This window comes from Phascolarctos cinereus, unplaced genomic scaffold, assembly GCF_003287225.1.
Source record: "Phascolarctos cinereus isolate Bilbo 61053 unplaced genomic scaffold, phaCin_HiC Scaffold_2;HRSCAF=192, whole genome shotgun sequence".
Lineage (NCBI taxonomy): Eukaryota > Metazoa > Chordata > Mammalia > Diprotodontia > Phascolarctidae > Phascolarctos > Phascolarctos cinereus.
Window position 1 is genome coordinate 329,398,119 of NW_027555625.1, and position 24,055 is coordinate 329,422,173.

The following is a 24,055-nucleotide window of genomic DNA, read 5'->3' on the forward strand; positions in this document are numbered from 1 at the left end:
ATACTATGACCAGGCACTTTTATACCAGGAATGCATGGCTGGTTCAATATTAGGAAAACAATAAACATAACTGATTATATAAATAACAAAAAATAATGATTATTTCAACAGCTGCAGAAAAAGCTTTTTACAAAATACAACACTCTTTCCTGTTAAAAACACTAAAAAGCACAGTAATAAATGGAGCTTTTCTTAAAATAGTAAGCATTATCTATGTAAAACAAGAACAGGCATTACCTGTAATGGGGATAAACCAGAAGCCTTTCCAATAAGATCAGGGATGAAGCAAGGATGTCTATTATCACCACTATTATTTAATATTGTACTAGAAATGCTAGCTACAGCAATAAGAGAAAAAAAGTAATCAAAGGAATAAGCATAGGCAATAAGAAAACTATTACTTTTTACAGATGATACTAAGATGGTTAACTAAGAGAACTCTAGAGAATCAAGTAAAAGACAAGCCAAAACAATTAACAATATTAGCAAAGTTGCAGGACATAAAATAAACCCACACAAATCATCAGCATTTCTAATAATTACCAATAATTACCAGCAGAAAGATAGAAAGAGATGTTTCATTTAAAATAACTACAAACAGTACAAAATACTCAGGAATCTACCTGCAAAGATATACAAGGAACCATGAACATAATTACAAAAACATTTTTCACACAAATACATATCTAAACAATCGGAAATATTAACTGATCATGAGTGGGCCAAACCAATATGATACAAATAACAATACTGCCTAAATTAATTTACTTATTCAATGCTATACCAAACTATCAAAGAATTACTACTTTATGGAGCTGATAAAAATAAAAACAAAATTCATTTGGAAGAACAAAAGGTCAAGAATATTAAGGGAATGCATTAAAAAAAGGGAAGGAAGTTCAAAAGTATATTATAAAATTGTAATCATCAAAACAATTTGAGGGGAGGCACTGTTTTACTGTCCTACTATACTCCTAACACATACCTAGCAAAGTGCCTGGTACTTTAGTAAATACCTGATAAATGTTTGCTGATTAAATAGACTGAATTTATTAAACACCTATGCTATACTAGGTGCTGGACATACAAAGATAATGAAAATTAACCTTGACCTTAAAATTTGTCACAACTGACTGAAATTTGACTTAACTCCACCTTTCAAAAAACAAACACTTCATGGAATGACCATCAGTCACTTTCAAATGGGAAATCATTTTAATTAGTGTAACAGACACCACACCTAGCAGGTCTGATACATGGACAGTTTTCAGAAATCATAATGGATCTTTTAGGCAATTTGGTTTTAATATACATTCAATAATCTTTAATGACTTCAGTCATAAGTAGCTTTTATTGGGGGGGGGAGATAGGGGACCTGTAATGGGAAGGGTCTAATAATTACTCTAAGGGGGCCTTAGGGAAGGATGACAGTTTTCAGACTGCAAGGCTGAGGTACCAATAACTTTTCTGAGGATAATCTTGGAAGAAGCTGCTATTATCTTAGAGTTAGAGTGGGGATGGGATGGATCTATTCAGTTTTTGAAAAAAAACTGTTGAATTCATAACATACTAAGAGATTACAGTGTTGAAAACTAAAAATAAATAATTAAAAAGAGATTAGAGATGGCTATATTTCAAAAAAACTATAAGCAAAAAAAGTCACAATAAACTGTATTTCATCAACTAAATGTTTCTTCCACACAGGAAAGGAAACAAATCTTCCAAAGTAGGGGTTGCATTTTCATTTTCAGTATGTAATAGTCAATAAATGTAGGAACAGGTCTGATACATGATCTAAAAAGATGTCAATTTTCTTTAAACCCGAATAAAAGGTAGCTAAACTCTAATATTAATTCAACCCCCAATTAGAAAACATTAAATATTGAAATGTGAATCTGAGTAGTCTTCCAAAAAAAAAACCAAAAAGCAAACTCCAAACCCCACAAAATTCTAAGTAGTAGAAAAACCTAACATTTGCACTCAGATTTACATAGCCAATTACTATTTACAGTGCCAGAAACTGCTTTACAAGGCCTATACAGATACTATAAAGCTGTAATGATGACCAAGTTCCTACCTTTATTAACTATTACATACTAAAAATACAAATACAACCCCTATTTTGGAAGATCTTCCCTCTTGCTTCCACCACATTTAATTCATTGTCAAGCCTTGTCAATTCTACCTCCAAATAATCCCTCCCATCCATACCTTTCTCCCTATTTACATAGCCACCACCCTGGGTCTCCCTTGTTCAAATCCTTGTCACCTTTCACCTGGACTATTTTAATAACGGCCTCAAAAGTTTCCCAGTTTCTGGCCTTTTCCTCCTCCATTCAGCTCTCCACACAGTTTCCAAAACAATCATTTCTCTGCTCAAAACCTTTTGGGGGGCTCACCGCTGCCTTCAGCATAAAATACAACCTCCTCAACCTAACATATGAGACCTTGTATAATATTGCATCATCCCATTTTTCCAATCTAACTTCACATTACTCACCTTCACACACTCTACATTCCAGTCAAACTAGATGACTAGCTCTTTTCCTAACTTGACCTTCCACCTCTTACCCTCTATGAATTTACACAAGCTTTCTTCTACGTCTGGGATGCAACCTCTCGTCTTCACCTTTAATAATCTTCTAGTGAGGCTTGACTGCAAGAAAGACAGACCCCTTGTTGGTACTTTCTCCTTCTCAAATTACTTTGTGTTTACTTATCTTCATACATACACACCATACATAGCACCCCAATGGAATAAGTAACTTGAGAGTAGGAACTTTCTTCTTTGTATCTTTCTATTCACAGTACCTAGCAAAATATCTTGCACATAGCAGACATTAAACAAATTTTTTTTTACATGACTCAGGATATGTTTATTAGGGAGGGGATGTCAGTGCTCTGTCACAGGTGGGGGGAGTTTTGAGGGGCAAAGGCAAGGAGGCTGGAGACCCCTTCAGCTGGCACACTTCTTGGCTACAATGAGGACAGCAGAAGGCACAAGTCCCAGCTCCTGCAGAAGTCTCTCCATATCAGCTTTAGAGAAGGCCCTCAGGGGGAAGCCGCTGAGCAGCTACACAGGGTTCAGCCCACCCCCTAGTTCCTCTCCTCGATGTAGAGTCTCATTGCGGCCAGCTGCTCTCTGGCCTTGAACGTCTGGGTCAGGGATGTCCCTTCAGGCAGTCGAACCTGTATGCGACCCTGATCATACTCTCACTTGGTGGGTGGTTCCTGACTGGGAGAAGAAGGAACAGGACCTGGCTCGGTTGCAAGGGAAGTGATCTGTGATTCGGAGCCACCAAACTTCTTGGCTCTCTCTACTTTATCCCTCTTGATCTTCTCCTGGACTCGCTGTCTGGCTGCCGTCTCTTCAAGCCTTCTTCCTCCTGCGCTCTTCAGCTGCCTGGCGCAGCTCATCCTCCTGGAGCGGTGCAGCCGACAGCTCCTGGCCCTGCCGTCTATGCTGCCTCTCCTGCTCCACCGCCTCTCGCTGCTCTCTTTCTCCTCGTTCCTTCTGTTTCTGGGCCACCAGCTCCAACATCCTCTTGGTCTGTTCCTGCTTCTCCTCTTCACTCAGAGGTGGCTTCTCTTCCACCCTCCCTGACCCAGGCCCTTCAGGTCTGCCTCCCCCATAGGACAGAGGTTCATGCCCCAAGGAGTGTCCCTGGGGGGAAGCTGGGGGCTCATCCACATCCGGGTCATCTTCATGTTCCATCAACCAGTCCATTGCAGCCTTGATGCTCTGGTTCCCCGTGAGGGCCAAAGCCTTCTCCGTGCGTCCCCACGGAAAGCCCATCTCGATGAGACTCTCCACAGCCATCAGCTGCGCCGTGGCACCGCCTCCGCCTCCACCAGGTAAACAAATATTTGTTAAATGAAATTATATTTATGTATCAAATTTGGAAAGAAAGGAATAGTATGAAGAGGCTTATTTCAAAATTAAGCTCAAATATATTGATATACCCAGAAAACACAAATGCATATGGCAGAAAAATAATTTCCCTTGGAAAAATCCTTATCAAAATGAAAGCATACCTATACCAAAAGTATATTTATTTCAAAGCATCTAGTGTTTATTTTCAAATACAAAGTGTTCAGGAAAAGCTTCTTAATGTCTTTATTAGCAATAAAAATGTTCTAAAATGCACTCAAGAGAAATAAGATCTTACAGCAAATCATTACCCTTTCTTATACAATGTTTCACCAAGAACGGAAGGCTAAAATATCATCTGTACACCTACAGTGCTGAACATCTCAATCTACACTGCAAGGACCATAGACAATTGAACCATGTCAGCAAGTTTCAGCATCAATAGTTGTCCATTATCATCTGTCATCTGTACTTTGGTATTGTACATCACAAATGGATTTTGATTGTTTTTCACATGCTTAGAACTCATATTTATCAGCTGGATATTCTCCATGACATAATGAAAAGCAACTTAAGAATGATTTTAAATGATGGCTAATACAAATCACTTTTCATGAAGAGACGATCAAAAATAATTTCAATCATAACTGATATTTTATAGAAGTAATTTTAAAATGCTTTGGAATAATAGTTTAATACAAGAAAAGATATTAATCAGGATACATGAAAATTCCATGTGAGGTCTGTTATAATACATTAGAAACTCTTCAGCAAAAACAGGGGTTAATTAAGTATAACTACTCCTCAACAGTGAAAATGCAATACTAAATGTAAAAGAGATCATTAGAGCCAAATTTGCTTATCTCCAATGTTTTTACTGGTACAGAATTGTACAAACCCATGGAAAAATTGTTGGGGCATGGGGGATTTTTACTGGCTGTAATCCCTACAGATTTACAGCAGCAGATTTGGGAAACACTTCACCCCTCATTCCTGTGTTTCCATGTAAAACAGACATATCTTCTAGCACTGCCCTTACTAGACACTCCAGTTTTCAGTCCCCTGTTGTAGTGGAAAGGATACTGAATTTGGAGTCAGAGGAGAGAGGTTAAAATTCTGAACTCTGATCAGTTCAATGGCCACAATTCCTGAGGACCCATGATAAAACATATTACCAACTTCCTGAGAGAGGTGATGACCTCAAGGTGATGAATGAATTATATATACATTTTTTTGACAGGGCCAATGTGGGAATTAGTTTTGCTGGACTATGCTTATTTTTTATAAGGGTTCTGCTTTGCTTTTTTTTTGGAGGGGGGAGATGTTGAGAAGGACAGAAAATAGATTTCTGTTAAGCAAAAAAAAAAAATTAAGCTAAACAAACAAAAATTTCACAAATAAATAATAGGGAAAACAAAACAAAACAAAATCTATGATCATAAACTGAAGAAACGTGGCCACCAAAAAGCCTAACAACTTTATCATGATGTCTAGTATATTCTGCAACCCTAACAGAAACTCGTGAACTTCAATCTTCCTTCTCATCTACATTCAGATTCTACCATCATGTTAACTTGAAAAGATAAGTCTAAAGCACTGAGAGAAGCACTCCCTATGGTCAGTAGTGGGGAATCTCTCATCCAGCTCTTCAGGCTTCTTAGTTTCCCTTAAACTCAATATAACCCATCTACAACTGAGGAAAGGGAAGAAATGTATTAGGGAGAGAAAGGTACAACAGGAAGGCCTTTGTTGGAAACCAGAGCTTTGGCTGAGCGCGCAGAAGGCCCAGAAAATATCCTAACCAGATGTGCTCAGTTCTCTCGTTGAGCCTTTCCACAGGACAACTTAAAACTCTAATTTGAGTCTCAACCTAAGGCTAGAAAACAATGTGCTATAGCAACATGCTGACCTTTAGAAAATCTTTTTTCCTTTCCTTGAAAGCTGAGAAAGTAATTTTAGGCCTGGATTTCAGGGTTGGCTCTGAAGACAACAAAATAAATTTGTCACTCCACCCTAGTCCACTTGGCACTCATTTTCTCAAAGGTATTCCAATATCCAATTGGTTTTCTTTTCTTTTCTTTTTTTCTTTTTTGCCAATTGAATTTCTACATTTTTTTGCTGGTTGCCAAAAAAGGGGGAGAGGGTGTGATGACAAATCTTATAGGGTCTTTCAGGATCCTACATACTAACAGATTGCTAGTGGAACTGTGAAATAATATAGTCATTCTGGAAAGCAATTTGGAACTATACCCTCAAAGACACTATATACCCTTACTAAGGCTATGCCTCAATGAGACCAAAGAAAGAGGAAAGGACCCAAAGTAAAAAAATATTTATTTACAGCAATCCTTTTTGTAGTGGTAAAGTACAAGAAACTAAGGGGGCATCTATTAACTGGGGAATGGCTGAACAAATTATGCTATCTGAATGTAACAGAATATTATTGTGCTACAGCAAATGATGAAAGGGAAGGTTTTGGAGATCCCTGGAAATATTTGTTTGAACCGATGCACAGTTAATAAGAAAAACCAGATAAGTAATTTATACAATAATTACACTGTAAAAATAAAGAACTTTAAGATACTTAAGAACTCTGATCAATGCAAAGATCAACTATCCAAATGAAGCACGTACCCACCTTCTGAGAGAGATGTGATGGGATTCAGGGTTCAGAATAAGATAGATAATTTTAGACAGACAATGTGGGAAACAGTTTTATTTTACTATGTCTATTTGCTTTTTTAAAAAGGGTTTTCTTTTTCTTTTCAATTGAGTGGGGAGCTAGGAAGGAGAGAAAAGTAGATTTTTAAAATTGAAAATAAAGTTTAAAAAAGGGATCTGATGCAGCACTTTGTTCTGCATTTCTCTAGTGCCCTTAACTAAAATACAAAATGCTACATATTTGAGTTTATCCCCTTGCTAGACACTAAGTATAAGGATGCAAGTCTTATCTAAACTTTATACCTCCTCCCTCACCTAACCACAGTGCCTGGCACACAATAAGCTATTAACAAATGCTTCTGAATGACTGAAAAGAGAACAAAAAAATTGCTAAGTTCTTAAAGTTGTCACAGATCAACTAATCAACCAAGTGTTTATGAGTCATATTAATAATGTGTCTGAGGACTATGCTGGTAACTGGGGATACAAAGACAAAATTAAAATACTTGTTCTCAAGGAGCTTACATTCTACCAAGGGAGACAATATGTATATAAGTAAGTATACATAAAATAAACAAGGTAAATTTTGAGAGGAGTAGGTAGTCTGTTGGAGACCAGCAAAGTCTTTGTGAAGAAGGTGGAACTTGAACAGAGTTTTGAAGGAAAGAAAAGATTCTACAAGGTGGAACTGAGGTAACAGCACATTCTAGGCACCGAGGATAACTAGGGCAAAGTGACACAGACAAAAGATGTAACATCCTTTACAAAGATAGCAAGTAGGCCAATTTGGCTGGAACATAAGATTGTGCAAAGGAGAGTAACATATAATAAACCCTGAAAGGTAGACTGCAGAGATTGTGAAGGTCAGTCAGTCAATAAGCATTTAGTAAACACCTACAATGTGCCAGGCATTATGCCAATCACTAGGGATACAAAGGCAAAAGACAATCCCTGACCTCATGGAGCTCATATTCTAACAGGTAAATAAACAAGCAAATAACCATGTACAAACAAGCCATATACAAGATAAACTGAAAATAATCAACAGAGGGAAGGCATTAGAATTAAGAGGGACTGTAGAAGGGACTTAAAGTAAGTCAGGGAAGCTAGGAGATGAAAATAAGGATGGAGAGAATTCCAGGCATGAGAGACAGCCATTGAAAATGCCTGGAGCCAAGCAAGAAGTGGAATGTCTTATTTAAGGAACAAGGGGGAGTGAAGCATCATTGGATCTAAAGGTACGTAGGTGAGGGGGAAAGATCTAAGTGTGTGTGTGGGGGAAGGTGAAGGGGCTTTGCATGCCAGAGGATTTTATATTTGATCCTGGAGGTGATAAGAAGTCCTAAAATTTACTGAGTGGAGGGGGGGTACAATGGGAGGAGATGACACAGTCACACTTACACTTAAAAAAATCACCTTGGCAGAAAAAGGATAAAATGGCATGGGAAGACACTTGTGGCAGGCAGACTATCCAACAAACTATTGCAATAGTCCAGAAATAAAGCAATGAGGCCCCGAATTACAGTAGTGGCTATTGTCAGAGGAGAGAGGGGGGCATATTTGAAATATGTTGCAAAGGTGAAATCAATAGGCCTTGGTAACAGATTGGATATGGGGGAAGTAACTGAGGATGTCACCTATATAGAGAATTTGGGGGACCAGAAGGATGTTAGTGCCATCAACAGTAACAGGGAAGTTTGGAAGGGTAGGATAAGGTGGGGGGGGCAGCTGGGTGGCATAGTGGATAAAGCACTGGCCCTGAAGTCAGGAGGACCTGAGTTCAAATGCGACCTCAGACCAAAACACTTGACACTTACTAGCTGTGTGACCCTGGGCAAGTCACTTAACCTCAACTGCCTAAAGAAAAAAAAATGTATTCAATTTTGGAACTGCAGAGTTTAAAATGCCTAAATGCCTACAAAGCATCCAGTTTAAGATAACAGACAGTTGGAGATATGAGACTGGAGTTCAGCCAAGAAGTCAGGGTTGGATCAGTATATCTGAGAATTATCAGCACAGAGATGATAGTTGAATTCATAGGAGCTGATGAGATCACCAAGTAAAATAGTATAAAGCAAGAAGAGAAGAAGGCCCAGGACAGAGCCCTATGGGACACCCACAGCTGGCAGGCATGGCCTGGAAGATCCAGCAAAGAAGACTGAGGAGGAGAAGTCAGAAAGGTAGAAGAACCGGAAGAGACTAGTGTCCTGGACACCTAGAGAGAAGAGAATAGCAAAGAAAACTGCACGATCGACAATGTCAAAGGCTGCAGAGAGATCAAGAAGGATAAGGATTGAGATAACTGGCAATTAAGAGAACACAGGTAATTTTGGAGAAAACAGTTTCAGTTGAATGATGAGGTCCAAAGGGAGGGAGGTCTCCACATTTTATCCTAGAGGGAATGGAAAGCCTCTAGACTTTTTGTTTTTGAGCAAGGTAGTGACACGGTCAGACCTATGCTTTAGGAATATCACTCACTTTGGAAGCTGTGTGGAGGATAGATTACAGAGGGGAGAAATTTGAGATAGGGTGACCAATTAAGTCTAGGTTAGAGTAAGGGCTTAAACTAGGGTGGTGTGTGAATGGAGACAAGTTGATGTATGCAAGAGATGTGGTGACAGCTAAACCTATAAGATGAACAATAATTAGATGGAGCAAGGCTAGGGCTGAGAGTGACTGAAGTTATGAGTCTGGGTTACTGGAAAGATAATGCTACTCTTGACAGAAACAGGGAAGTTAGGAAGACAGATGGGTTTTGGGAAAAAGACAATTAAATAGAAAGCAGTTGCTCCTAATATCTATGCTCTAACTCCATACCCAGAATTATAGAATTTCAGAGTTGAAAGGGACCTTAGAAATCACCTAGTCCAACTCCTTCGTTTTACACGTGATATCTGTATTTCTATTCATTGTAGAAGCACAAATTTTATCAAGGTATAGGGGAAAGAATCTGGGAGTTGGTGACATGAGGCCTAGTTTTGCATCACCACTAACTGCTGTGTGACCTGAGGCGATTCACTTCAGTAAATATTTTTTAAGTGACTATGAAGTGCAAAGCACTGTGGTGAGTGGGAAACAAAACTTTTTAGCTTCCCTTGTCCTCAATTTTAAAAAATATAAATTAAAGGGATTGGATTGGGTAATCTATAAGGTCTCATTCAACCCTAACAATCTATGATTCTAAATTGAATGATTATGTTCTATTTAACATGCATCAACAAGACCACATCAGCCCTAGTACTCACACTTCATCTGTACCCTTTGGCCCTGGTACCCCTCTGAATGGAGGGAGGAACAGGAGAGCTCTTCCCACAAAGTCTACTGAAGGAGGGTGCCGAGGTCAGCCATCTCTTCTTTTCCTAGCCAGCTGCTGTGTGTACTCTCTGGATTCTCTATCATGCCCCCAGGGCTATTTGTATCCCCATCACTTAGCATAGTGCCTGGCACATCTGATTGTTTATTGACAGATGACTCCTGATTGGTTTCCTTGAAGTTTGCCTCTTCTTTCTCTAATCCACACTTCAAACAGCTGCCGAACTAATATTTCTAAAGCACAGATCTGATTATTAAACTCCCTTCTCAAGAAGTTCCAGTGACTTCCCCCTGTCTTTAGAATAAAATACAAATTCCTTAGTTTGACCATTAATGTTCTTCATAATCTGGATCCAACCTAACTTTTTCAAGCTGAGTTCATATTACATGCATTCTGTTCTCCAGCCAAACTGCCCAACCCGCTGCTCTCTGTAGGTGACACTGTCTCATGTCTGCGTCTTTGCAGAGACCCCATAGATGGAATGCTCTCCATCCACACCTCTCTGCCTCCTAAAATCTCTAGCTCTCCCCAAATGGGACCACAAAGAGTCAGGCACTACTGAAATAACTGAATAATAACAACAAAGTCACTGAATGGTCACTGCCTCAGAAAAACTGAGGCTTGGAAAACACCTTCATTTAGAAAGGCTACAGTCATCCACAGCAGGCCAGATCACTGCCAGTCGTCTTGACTTTTGTCTTGCCACTGGACTTTGATGACACTGAAGGAGAGAGTGAGATGACAACTTTGGGCAGTTCTGCCTCACTTAAATCTAATTTCTAAGCAAGTTAAGACATCACCCTTGTGTCACTGGTTCTCTTCAAGAAAATGAAGAACTAAGGGCAGGACATACAACAATAATTTCAGGCTGCCTCTAATTTCGAAACTCACTAATAATGGTTAAATACACAAACTTTTCCTTACCTTTTTCTTCAAAATTTTAGCTATGAATTGCTGGTTAAAGAGATATCTTGCCATCATGTTTGTTTTCAAAACAACAGGGTAAAAGTTCAGCATTTTAGGGAAGTTCATAGTTTTAGAAATACAATTACAAACAGTTCTGAATCACAAACACTTTCACTTACTGCTAACTACTCAGTCCACCCTCCCCATAGCCTCCACCCTGGCTCCAAGGGAAAAAAAAACCTTGCAGCTTAGGAAACAAAGGAAAAGAAGTGGCAGTGAAAAGTAGAAGCCAATTAGTATGGCTGCCCCTCTGGAGAATAGACTCCAAGAAAGCTGGTTTACCTGTGATTTTGCCTCAAAATAGTCTTGTCCTTATTGGCTGAATTTATTCCAGTTCATTTAGTTATAGTCTTTGAACCCATCATTTTAATGAAGCAATACATTGGGAATGGTATTTAAGAGTCTGAGAACCTGTATTTGAATGTTGGTTCTGCTATTTACTACTACCTGGTTCTACTATTTATTTCTGTGACCCTAAGGAAATCACAACCTTTCTGGGCCTCTGTTTTTTCATCGGTAAAACAGAGTGGGTAGGGATGGGTAGAATGAGTTGGACTGAATTATCTGAAAGCCCCCTTCTAATTGTATATGCTACTTGGGGTTAATAGGTATCCTCTTGTAAAACCAGAATTAAAGAGCCAGCACTCATTCACTCATGATTGTAAGATTTCTTTCCTCCTCAATCCCAAACTGAGACTGACTATATCAACAGAATGAAAGCTCCAGCCACAGCTGAGCTACCATATAACCTAAAACTGGATTGGAGCTATTTTGCATCTGTAGCTTTGCTTGGTCTGAACTCCACCCAACAAGAAGTCCTTCCCAGGATAAACTAGGAAAATCTCAACATTGTATTTCATACAGCCTTGGATACACTCAACACCTTCCCAAGTCCCTCAGCCTCCTTCCCTTCCCCGCCAATGGAGACCTGGAAAGTGGAGCACTCAAAGCTTCTCTTTAGAGAGAGAGCAGAACCTGGACCTTTCATCTGCAGCTCTGGGAAGTTACAAGATGCTCTTGAGCTAGGTATGCTTGGTGTCCCACCCCACCCCCTACTTCTTTCTAGTGTTCTTTTGTGTGTTGTCTTACCCCATTAGATTGTAAACTACTAGAAGGCAGTGATCATTTTTCATTTTGTTATTGGTATCTCTAGTACAGTGCCTGGCACATGGTATGTACTTAATATATGTTTACTGAATTAACCTGAATTGAGTGGAAGACGCCTACTCACAGACCTTCAGATTATTACCACTGAGTGCAGGTGGCACTTACTGTGCCCTCCGTCACCATCAAAACCTATGTAGTCCTTTGTCATCATCACAGTCAAAGGTAGGGGCCAAAACTTCCAAAAAGAGAAGAGGCACCATTACCAATGCCCCCCAAAATTACTGTTCTGGTGTCTTTTTCAGATTATACTGGAAAGTGATAAAGGCATGAAAGTGGCTAAGTGCTGCTGAGGATGAATGGCCTCTTCTACCTCATGCCCAACCTCGGAGTGCATGTAAATACCAACTGTTTCTGTTTTGGCCAGAAACCCCGAGGGTCTTCCCCTCCTGGACTGATTTTTTTTTTTTGACTAGATAAAAGAGGCCATTCTTTGCCTCATTTCTTACTTACCCTTTATCACTGAATGGGCACTGCTTCAGTCAAACTAAGATCTTAGCTTAAATGGAGAAGGTCTCCCACTGCATCCAGGGCCATCACCAGGTGTCCTGATCTATAGCTCCTCACTGGACCCAGATGGCTGTGGAGGAAAGGTGAGGCTGGTGACTTTGCACAGCCTTCCCTCATTTCAATCCAATTCACTTGTAAGCCACAGCATCACCCTCCAGATGTCATGGTTCTCTTCAAGAACAAAGGACAAACAACAACAAAACTATGTTCCAGGAAGTAACACTTCAAAGAGTATGATGAAGAGGGAGAGAAGAATGAAGAGGCTGCCCCAACAGAGTATCATTCTAAATTAGTGGCCTCCCAACTTCCTCTACTATCAACCTATCACCCCCTTTCCTCTGTCCTATAGCTGGGGTAGCCAGGCGGCACAGCGTATAGAGTACCAGGCCTGGAGTCTCAAATCTGAGTTCTCTATGAATTCAAATCTGGTCTCAGTTAATTACTAGCTGTGTAACTGCGCAAATCACTTATCTCTGCCTCAGTTTCCTCATCTGTAAAATAAACTAGAGAAGGAAATGGCAAACCACTCCAGCATCTTTGCCATGAAAACTCCAAAAGGGTCACAAAGAGTCAGGCTGAAATGACCCAACAACTGTCCTATAGCTAGCAGACTTTCACGCCCGGTTCCCTTAGATCCTATAATTCAGAGTCCGATCTGGCAAGGCAAAAACATTTTTTCCCTGCTACCTTTACCTCTATCTTGTCCAACTTAGCCCTTCTCTTCTTATTCCTGCTTAGTGCTTATCCTCCTCTTAATCCTTTATCTTAACAAAATCCTCTGCATCCCAGAACTTTGCCTTTCAAATGCTCTTCATCAGCTTGTGAAAACCTGGCTCTCTCTAAAAGATATTTCAATCCTGACCACCATCTGCAGTGCTAGCTGCTTGTTCTCTCATGCCGGGACACAGTGGCCCAGAAAGAGTTATTCGACCCCTTTCTCTGCTGCCATCACTCAGCAACATCTTTTTCTTTGAGGGTCTCCATCAGACTGTCAGGGTTCCTGTTGCAGTCATCTATCTACTGGCTTTCTTAAAAGGTCTGAGACCTGGCTCATGATCCTCTTCTTCACAGAAATAGCAGCTCTCTGAAAGAAAACACCATAAACTCTGCCCCTCATATTCATAGGGGTTTCAGCATTCACACTGAGGTCCCTTAAAACACTGTATTCATCAACCTCAACATCAGGTCCTACATTTTTCACTTTATATCACCCACCCACGTGGGCAGCCACACCTTAGATTTTACCATCCTGCAAAATAACTTCCAATCACAAGATAACTGAAAGAAAATCTTCTGATCATAACTTCTTGTCCTTCCACCTCACCCTCTGCCTCACTCCTAGTACTACCATAAGTCTTAGCAGGAGCTTCTGTATCTTCATTCTTTCTTGTTCCCAGAGTCCACCAGTACTTCTTTCCTCCCTCTGAAATCTTTTTTTATGCATCAACTAGGCACTATATTCTACTAAAGTGTCGTCCCCTTTCTCTTTCACCATTCATACTGTCAGCCCTCAGTCTTGGACCATTCACACCAACCCCTCCATTATGTATTAGAGGAAATCACAAAACTGTGCTGACTGTATTCATTACAAATTCACATTAGCTAACTTTAACTGGGGTCTTACTGGTATACTAAAATCTCTTCACTTTTTTCTGAATAATTCTCTATCATGATCTGCACACTCACTTTCAAACATTTTCAAGCCAACAAAGCCACCCCGCCACTTTTTTAGAAAAAGACCTCTTCTTTCATTTTACTGAAAAATCACAGTCATTCACTGTAAGTTCATCTCTCCTGCTCCACAATTCAAAACCTCTGAGGAAGAAGCAACCTTTCTTGTCAAGGTAATCACTCTATTTTGACCTTTGTCATCTATAAACCTGCTCTGATCTGTCTCTCCATTCTTAAAAAAAAAAAACCCTTTCATTCTCTCAAGTTAGCCTATACCCTCTGGAGTCTTCCTCCCTTTCACTGTTAAAATCCCTGAAAGTCCATGCTCTCAGCCTTTTCTTTCTTAACATCCAGTCACTTCCTATAACCTATTGTAACCTGGTTTCAACCCCTCACTCTACTCAAACTGTTTACCAAACATGTCTTAACAGCTAAATGGGATATAGCCTTTTTTCATTCCTCATTTTTTTTTAATCTCCCTTCTGGTTCTTCAACTTTTTTTGATGGACCTTCCCAAATATTCTTTACTGTATTATTATCTACCCCCACAGCAGGAGTAATCCCTAAGATTCTGTCCTGGCATCTTTTTCCCCACTCTTTCCCACCCACTAGCATGGGTTCAATTACCTCTATACAGATGACTCCCGAAGCTACATATCCTAATCCCTCTCTCCTGAATAGCAGTCTCACATCTTAAGCGGCCTATCGGACATCTTTACCAGAATGTTCTGTTCGCATTTCAAATGACATTTCCAAAACTGAACTCATTTATCATATTCCCCACTCAATCCAGCATGCCTCCAAATTTCCCGATTTCTATTGAGATCACCACCACCATCTTTCCTGTCATCAGGCTGTTACCTTGGAGTCTCTCCTTCTTCCTCATTCCCCATATTCAATCAGTTGCCAAATATTGTGCAATCTATCTCCATAACATTTCTCCTACCCCTGCCTTTCTCTTTATTCACTGGACCACCCTTCTATTTCAGGCCCTCATGTCCCCTCAACTGGGACTTCTGTAATGTTGTATTGCCCTCCCTGCCTCTCATCCTTCTTTCACACAGCTGCCCAAATAATTTTCCTAAGGTACAGGTCTGACTACATCATTCCCCTGCTCAAAATCCTTCAATGGTTCACTGTTGTCTCTAACATAAAAACTCTTCATTCCAGAACTTATGGCTCTCCACAATCTGGCTCCAACCTACCCTTCCCAGCATTATTTCACATAACTTCCTCCCTTCATGCATTCCACATTCCAGTCAAACTAGAATAGCCTTTTCCAAACCTTTTTCTAAATTCCTTCTCCTGCCTCCATGAATTTGCACAAGCTGTGCACTCCCCCTAGAATAAATGAAAAAGTATTTATTAAATGCTTACTGTGTCTCAAACACCAGGCACTACCCTCCTTACCCCAGTCTTTCAGAATTCTTATCTTCCTTCAAGGTTCAGCAGCGGGTGCCATTTCCTCCTAAAAGTCTTTTTCTGAGCCATCAGTTGTGAGTGCTTTCTTCTTTCTCAAATAATCTTGTGTTATATAGGTACATGTTGTATTCACCCAATAAAATGTAAATGAGAACAATTCTGTGTTATTTGTGCCTTTGTACCCCCAGTGCACAGCACATAGTAGGCACTTAATAAATGCTAGTTGAATTGAATTAAATTGACTGGGAAGAGGTGAAGAAGATGATTTGTGGGCATACTGCACTTAAGGAGGCATATTAGAAGAGCAGCACAATGACACTGAATGTTGAAGGCAGAAAGCAAGAGGAGGTGGCCAAGGAAATTTATTTGCCAATTTAAATTTTTTTCCCCTACAATGGCATCTGGACTCAGGAGAAAGAGAAAAAGGCTTCCTGTTCTTAGGATCAGTTTATTATTATTTGTAGTAGGCTTCACTTATGTTATGAGTTAAACTTTGAAAATGGCTGAGGATCCTAATCAACTTCAAAAAATTATGTACAATGACTAAGTTGTATTTATCTGTCATACTAAAAATAACCCACTTTTACTTCTACTACAAAAACAACATAACCCCTGATATATTACATATATACACACAGACATATGTATATACACATCCATCTATAACAGCCAGCTGGTTATCACAAAAATGTCTTTTCCCTCCCTCCTCCCCTGATGCTTGAAATTTCTTGCAAAAGAGGCAGTTTTAGGTTTTATGTGAAGAAAAACTTCTGGATATGGATAATTAGACTTTTCAAAAGTGGAATAAGCTGCCTGGGAGGTAGTGGGCTCCCCCTCATTAAAAGTCTTCCAGCAATGGCCAGATGGCCACACATCTCATATATATGTTGTAGGCAAAATATCTGAGTATGGGCTGGACTAGATAGCCTCTGAGATTCCTTCCAACTATTTCTGTGGTTCTGTGAAAATAAAATCCTCTCATTCCTTACAAAATGTTATCCATATACATCAAATCAACCAAACAAATCTACCTCCTAGATTTAGCAATTACAGAGAAATTTCCTCTAAAAAACCAATATTAGAATTTTAAAGTATTATAAAACCGTTAGTAGGCCCCTGAGATTGTCTAGTTCATTTTAAGACAATGAAAATGAATTTTTAAAAATACACTTTTCAGTATCTTCAAGTAGAGGCTGGGTTAGATCACTACTTTTCAAAAGTGTGTACTTCATAACCCATACTTTGCAACTTAATTTTCCGAGAAAAACTCTTAGTAATCTGTAGCTAATATTTGGTTCACACAATATGATACTAAACTTTTTCCTAAAAGTTTTATTCCCTCAGTCTCCTTGTCTGTAAAATGAGAGAGCTGTGCTAGATCTATGATTATTCACTCAGCCTGGATGACAGTTGAACATCAGCGTAAGGCCAAAAGGCTAGAATAGCACCACGTACAATACAATTACTCAAAATACCTTTTAGGGGTGGGGGTTGGTAGGCACGCATGGCATCACAAGACATGGCTAAAGAACTCCAGCCAGATAATTCTCTATTTCATCAAAAAGAATCGTTAAGAGGGCTGTAGGAGCCAAAAGCAATTCCGAAAATGTCAAACACCACCCACCCCTTAAGCATTTATAAAAAATGGGAGGGTACAAATGGCTAACGTCACGGTCCAATTTAGCAGAGCATTAAGCCCCTTATTTCAGACCTGCTGCGTCTGAAATGTGGTTAAGAGCCCATCCATCATGACAGTTTTCCTCCTCTCTCCAAAGACCTCCTTTGTCTTCTCGGTCCCTGCCTGCACACAGGCAGCTCTCACAGTCCTGGCAGCACTTGCGCTTGGAAACCGGCCACGGAACTGAAACCGGGCCCTAACTTTGATTCCTTACAAATACTGCAGATTTACAGAATCCTAGAATATCACAGCTGGAAATCGTAATTTAGAGATCATCCAATCCAACCTTTTCATTTTGAACAGTTATTACCCCAAGGAGCGCAATAACTTATCCAAGGTCACTCAGCTGGTACAGAGCAAACAGACCGTGGTACTCGAATTCAGGTCTTCTAACTCCAAGCACAGAGCTGTTTTCACTCTATCCCTTGACACCAAGTGAGAGGGCCTAGCTGTCGTTTTAAGCGCTCTGAGGGACTTTGGGCCAGGTGTTCACACCGACAGCGCAAAGGGCTGACGTCTGCTGCTCGGTCAGTGCTTCCTGCCCGAGCACACCTGCAAGCCCCAGACGTGATGAAGCGTCCGAGTCAAGGCAATCACTATTTATGAGGCGCCCACTGAATGCCAGGTAACTGTGCCAGGCACAGGGGTGGGGAGAGGAGAGGGAGACCCGGCCTTTGCCCCATTTACCTCCATGCAGCGGCAGGGGAGCCAAGACCTGGCCCCTGACCTCCACCTTAGGGGAGTCGAGGCCGTAGCGGCCGCGGTCGATGCGGAAGGTCCAGGGGCCGCCCCGGCCCGGCTCGTGCACGGTCACGTTGATGAGCGCCGTGTAGTACTCCTGGCTCGCGATGTCCGCCCCGGCCGCGCACAGGCACCAGTGCAGCACGTATAGGAGGACCAGGCCAGGCCGCCCGGCCCCCCTCCAGCGGCCGGCCATGCTCGGGTGGGGGGCTTGGGAAGGGGACGAGGCCCGGGCTCGGGCCAGGACCGAGGAACCGCGCGGGGAGGCCGCGCTGCGGGCAGGCCGGGGCGAGTCGGCGCGGCCCGCGGGGCCCGGAAGCGGCTCGGAGCCTCGGTCAGCGGGCCGGGCAGGGCAGGCGGCCGCTTCTCAGCGCGGCTGCTGCCGGCCCATTCCCCCGCCCCGTCGGTCAGGGTAGGGAGGGCGCGCCGGGGCGGGCCGCTTCCCCCGCAACACCCTGGGCACGGATCGGCGACAGGTCCATGAAGCCCAGGAGGGTGACGAATCGGCGGAGCCGCAGCGGCGGCGGCTCCTCCCTCCGCGCCCCGTCTCACTCAGTGCCTCTGCCCCTGGGCGGCGCGGCGGCGACTCGGACTGGTAGGGGCAGACAGCTCCGCTCCAGCCCCGGCCCCGCGACTCCGCGCCGCTCGGCTTCGTCTCGGACGCGAAGGCGGGACCGGCCTGGGAGGGGCGGGGAAGGGCGGGGTGCTTCTGGGGGCGGGGCGGCAGCGCCTCCCCTCTGGATTCTCCAGAGGAAAGCGAGGGCGGGGGTGAGTGAGGAGCTGGGACTGAGGCGCGGCCTGCGCAGCCTACCCCGCGACTAAAGCGCCTCGAGGACCGGCCTGACGCCGCTCCCGAAGGGAAGGCGGGAGAGCAGGTCTGAGGCGCGGGGTGGAGCTCAGCCTCTAGACGAGCTTCCCCGCCCCCCAGGCCCAACAGCTGGCACGCAGGCGCAGTGGCCTAGAACTGCACTTGCCTAAAGCCACGAGGAATTGTGTGAAAGGAGCGGTCCTTGGGGGCATCGGAGAAAAGCGCCCTAACCTAGAGCCAGCGTCTGCTGGTGCACAAAGCTGCACCGGGAACTGACGAGAGGAACGAGAAGGGGCGGAGAGATTAGGATATCAAGCGGGAGGCGAAGAGGATGAGCAGCTCTCACTATAAAGTAATATAATGGATATCGGGTTTGAATCCTGAGGACCAGTGTTCAAAGCCTTGTTCAGCTGCTTACTAGTTTTAACATTGGCCAAGTGGCTGAGTCTCTGGGTTTCAGTTTACCTATTTGTAAAATGAGGACATTAATATGGAAGTGATGGAGAGGGCGACTTCCAACTATAAATTCTGTGGTTCTCCCGGTGTGGAGTGGCCCCTCACTACCTACCAACTTCAGTTAGGGAAACGCTCCACTCTCAACACCAACCCGCCTCCCCCCGTTTGGATTGGATGGATTTCGTGCCTTGCACTCCACACAGGCATTCTGCCAACCCAGCTTGTCCCATTCAAGTAAAAAAAAAAAGTGTGTTCAATTCAACCAACCCAAGAATGGTTTTGAAACATTTGCTGTTACTGATAATGTTGACCGGAAATTAAACAAGTCAAGGATAGGGAAGACTGTTCAATTTCCCTCAAAAGACTTGGGGGGTTTTAATCCCATTGCTCAGTGGAATTCAAAATAACCTTGCTCTCAAATGAGCTAATGTAATCTTAGATGTCCTTAAAAGAGTCAGTCGGCAAAACTTTATGTTGCTAACACCTACCAGCCACTGTGTTAAAAGCTGGGGATACAAAAAAACCAAAATAAAACACCCCAGAAAACCTCTGCCTTCAAGTTCCCGTTTTAATGGAGGAGATATCCTATAAATAACTAGGTACATTCCAAATACGTTGATAGAGAGCAGATGGAATGCAATTTGAGAGGAGACTGTATTAGCAGCTAGGGACACCTGAAAAGGTCTGCAGAAGATGGGAGTTCAGCTGAGGCTTGAAGGAAGTCCAGGAAACTAGGAGTCAGGTAAGAAGGGAGGACGTTTCAGGCAATGAAGGACAGAAAGTGCAAAAGCTCCACAGAGTTGGGAGATAGAATGTTCTTTTCAGATAGCTGCAAATAGGCCATTGCAGCTGGATGATAGCAGTTGTGGAGGAAAGTTAAGCATAAGAAGATTGGAAAGGTTGAAAAAGACCATGTTAGGAGGGGTTTTAAATACCACAGAAGTTTAGATTTAATCATGGAAACAATAGGGGGCCACTGGAGCTCACTGAAGGGGAATGATGTTGGTGGTCACGTGTTGGGGGGTAATTGTCCTGCTATTCTCTGTTCTCATAAGACCCTTTCTACAGTACTGTGTTCCATTTTTGGTGCCATGTTTTAAGAGGAACCTTGACCAACTGGAGCCTCATATAGAGGACAGGAAGCAGGATTCACACTTCTATCCTGTTTCTTGTTTCTTTTTTCCCCAATTTTTAGTATTTTGTTTTTCCCCAGTTACATGTAAAAACAATTTTTAATATTCATTTTTAAAACTTTGAGTTCCAAATTCTCTCCCTTCCTCCCTCCTCCCCCCACCCCATTGAAGAAGGCAAGCAATTCTATGTTCCAGTCATTAAGGTTATGAAGAGTCTAGAAACTTGACATGTGAAGAAGAGCTGAAGGAACTAAGAAGCTTTAACTTGGAGGAAAAAAAGACAATTAGGATTTATATTTGAAGGAATACCATGTAGAAGAGAATAGATTCTGGGTGACTCGGGGGGCAATACCTGGACAAAAAGAGACAAACATAAAGGGATCTGTGTAAAGTGCTAAAAAAAAAATGGAGGGATGTGAAAGGCATAAAAGCAAAGTCTTGTACTTGGGTCCAAGAATTTTAGAAGGTAGAGCACTTTTGTGAATTATACTTCCTTTTCCTAGAAGGGGTGAAAGGACAGTTTAACTCAAGGAGCATTTATTAGGTCCTGCTACAAAGATGAAGAATAAAAGTCCCTGCTTTTAAGGAATTTAGGGTCTCCTGAGGGGATATTTTCTACACAAATAATTATAATAATACAAGGAGATATGTCTATGTAAATAATTATAGCAATACAAGGTAAAGTGTGACAGGGACAAAGGAGGCAGCCGAACAAAGTGTTTTAGGAAAATTTCAGCTAAAAAGTCAGGAAGTGCTTCAGTGAGGAGGAAAATTGGGTTGAGGTTAGATACTGAGGTCACACTAAGTATAGGATCAGAGTGCTTGTCCTCGCATCAGCACAAAAGCAAGCTCGCGCGTGCTCTCGCTCTCTCTTTTCTTTGAGGAATATATAAACAAGCCCCCTTCTCTAGGTTTAAGGGTAATAATGATAACCAGAAATTAAAAAAAATGTCAATTGAATTAACCAATGAGAATAACTTAAGATCTAATTTTGATCTTAGAACTGGAGGAGAAAATCAGGAAATGGAGTAGTGAGATGCCCAAGATCATAAAGGCAATTAGTGAATGGCAGAGCCAGGCTTCAAATCCAGGTCTAGTGACTCCCTAGATCAGCTGTTTCCATCATTGTAATCTATCTCTGTGCCATCTCCTTTGGCCACTTTGATTGGCAAGGTAACACTGGCTAGATCTGGGAAGCTTTTCAGCTCCTTTCTGGTATGCTATGTGTCTAAATTAGCTGCTGGCCATTGCAGTATGTTGAGGAGGCCCTGAATTAGGCCCACTGTCCAAGAGCGTGTGAGACCTCCAGAGCAGTATATCTGCTAGTTGGCTGTCATTGAAAGAATGAGGCCACTCATTTTGTCTGCATTATGTCCTAAGCTGTAAGTGACCTGGAAAGGCCCTCAGAAAGAGGTAGGTGGAGTCACATGAGGCGTTTAAAATTTTTTTTTTGAGTATTTGTTTTTAAAAGCTGTCTAGTGACACGAACTGAGTGCTTACAAGTGTAAGATGTCAGACATTCCAGTAGGGTATATATCTTAGGTTTCTGGGTGAGGCCAAGGTAAATTAGATAGCTGGCATAAGTATAAGGGAGGTTGATTAACTGGATGAACCTCCAGGAGAGTGAGCCTTTGCTTAGGACTTTTCAAAGTGCCTTTTCTTTTGGATTACGGGCATGCCCATTGGCACATAAGAAGAAAAACACAATTCCTGGTTAGGTCTGGGAGACTGAGGTTGCCCCAAATTAAAATGGCTGGTTTGAAGCTATCTTTTGACTCTTTATGGAGATTAATGATTAGAGCTGCCCTCAAAATGATTTGGTTGGTCAGGGGTCTGGGGAAGATGAGAGACTGCTATCATTCCTTTTTTGCTCTTTCCCTCTTATGGTGAATCTTGCTTCAGTTTAGGAGAAGCCTGTGTGTCTACATACCTTCTCACAACCAGGAGCTGTTAATGGATTGAAAACAGATTTTTCTGGCCCCAAAAATGTCAGCAACCAGGGCAATGGTGAGTATCCTGTAAGTGCACATACCAGAGGCACTGAATGGCCTTGCTTGGATGGCCTGAAAGGAGAGTTTATGTGTTCCTTAACCTCAACTTCATGTGTAAAGTAAGAAGGATTTTGATTTTCTAAGCATTACATTATGATGCTAGAATCTAGCTTTCTAGCCAGAGAAGGTAGCTTTCTTGGGCAGCATCACCAGCCTTTACTTCAAGAGGAACTCCAGGTTAGAGAGTTCCTGAACAGCATGCATGTTGGACAGAAAAGACTATTCAAGTGGTCCCTCCAGCTAGAGGATCAATAAAGGACCACAGTCACAACATGGGGAAGCAAGAGATCGAACCTTTCCCTCCCCTTGGTTTTCACTATTACTAAAGCAAGTTATTATATAACTATATAATTACTATAGTGAGTTATTATGTAACTATATAATTATATAACTATACTATTACTGTAGTGAGTTATTATATAGTTGTTACTATAGTTACATATAGTGTAGGGTAAAGGAGCCTGTCCAGCAGCCCTAAAATGTGTTTGCCTTCTGATGAAGTCTGAATCACATAGTAGCACTTTGAGTTTGGGAGACACTGGTGGTTTAAGATTCTGTAGAAGAGAGATTTCACCAGAATATCAAGGTATTACCCTGCTCACAGCCACATTTTAAATTACCTTCTATGGGGAATTTATGGACTACTTTGAGACCTTTACATGTTATGTGATCCTGTGAGTCCTATCATTTTCTGTGGGGTAATGGTTTCTTTCTGATGTGCATTTGTTACCCAGAGGGCATACACACACACATATGTATATATGTATATGTACATGTAAGTCAAAGGACCCTGTTACCCACGTTTCTAGACATAAGCTTTATTTTTTGGAGATTTTCCCGAATAAATTCTGGGTGGGGATCTAATGAGTGAAAAAATATATTCATCTTTTAGGGCTGTCTTCCCAGACAATACAGGTTTGTGTGATCTCACAGCTGGGGAGATGAAGGAAAAGTACTAGGTTGCAAATTCTGTAAGGAAGAATTACTTTCTAATAATTAGAGCTATTTAAAAATGGAATGGGTTCCTTTTAAGGTTCTGAGCGCAAGATTGCTAGAAGTTCTTAGGGAATAGATGATGTTATAGAAAGGATACCTGCATTGGATGAGAGTTTAGAGTAGATTGACCTCTAAATATCTTCCAACTCTGCTGTCCTTTGATTCTATAGAGACAGTTTCAGAAGGGAAAACTTATAAGGGGAATATGAAACAGATGACTGAGTTAATCACCAGGAGATATACAAATTTTGTCAGAACTCTGACCCATATACCTCACTGTTAGATGGGAGATAGGGAACTGAAAGCTAGGGTATACTCCAAAACAGAAGTACTAATTCATTCCAATGGAATTTCCCAGAGCAGATGGGATCCCCTGAAGCCTTAGAAATGGTCTTTTGGCACCCTTTATCTCACTGTAAGGATCACTTCACCCGACAGCATCTGGAGGGAAAGCTGACAGTCATCCTCTATCAGCTGTGTAGTGAAACAGCAGGAGAGGCCTGAGAGAAGTGAAGAAATAACTTAGGTAATTGAAATTACAAGAAAAACTTAAGGAGAATGGAATATAATTACCTGAATTGGAGTATGGCCAGGATACCTATCTTGTCTGTGTC

At 41.8% G+C, this 24,055-nt stretch overlaps 1 protein-coding gene and 1 pseudogene across 3 annotated transcripts in view; both read right to left on the reverse strand.

The window, feature by feature from the left end:
- RNF130 (ring finger protein 130) overlaps positions 1–18,684 on the reverse strand; it is a 132,128-nt gene extending 113,444 nt beyond the window's left edge. The window contains exon 1 of one of the 3 annotated variants that reach the window (XM_020998602.2): positions 17,944–18,684. In XM_020998602.2, the coding sequence (XP_020854261.1) occupies positions 17,944–18,193 (250 nt within the window). In that variant the 5' untranslated portion in view covers positions 18,194–18,684. The remainder of the gene's footprint in view (positions 1–17,943) is intronic. The other 2 variants (XM_020998600.2, XM_020998601.2) reach the window with 2 other exon arrangements.
- On the reverse strand, positions 687–17,937 carry LOC144455934 (UBX domain-containing protein 1 pseudogene; annotated as a pseudogene).
- Positions 18,685–24,055: the final 5,371 nt, after the last annotated feature.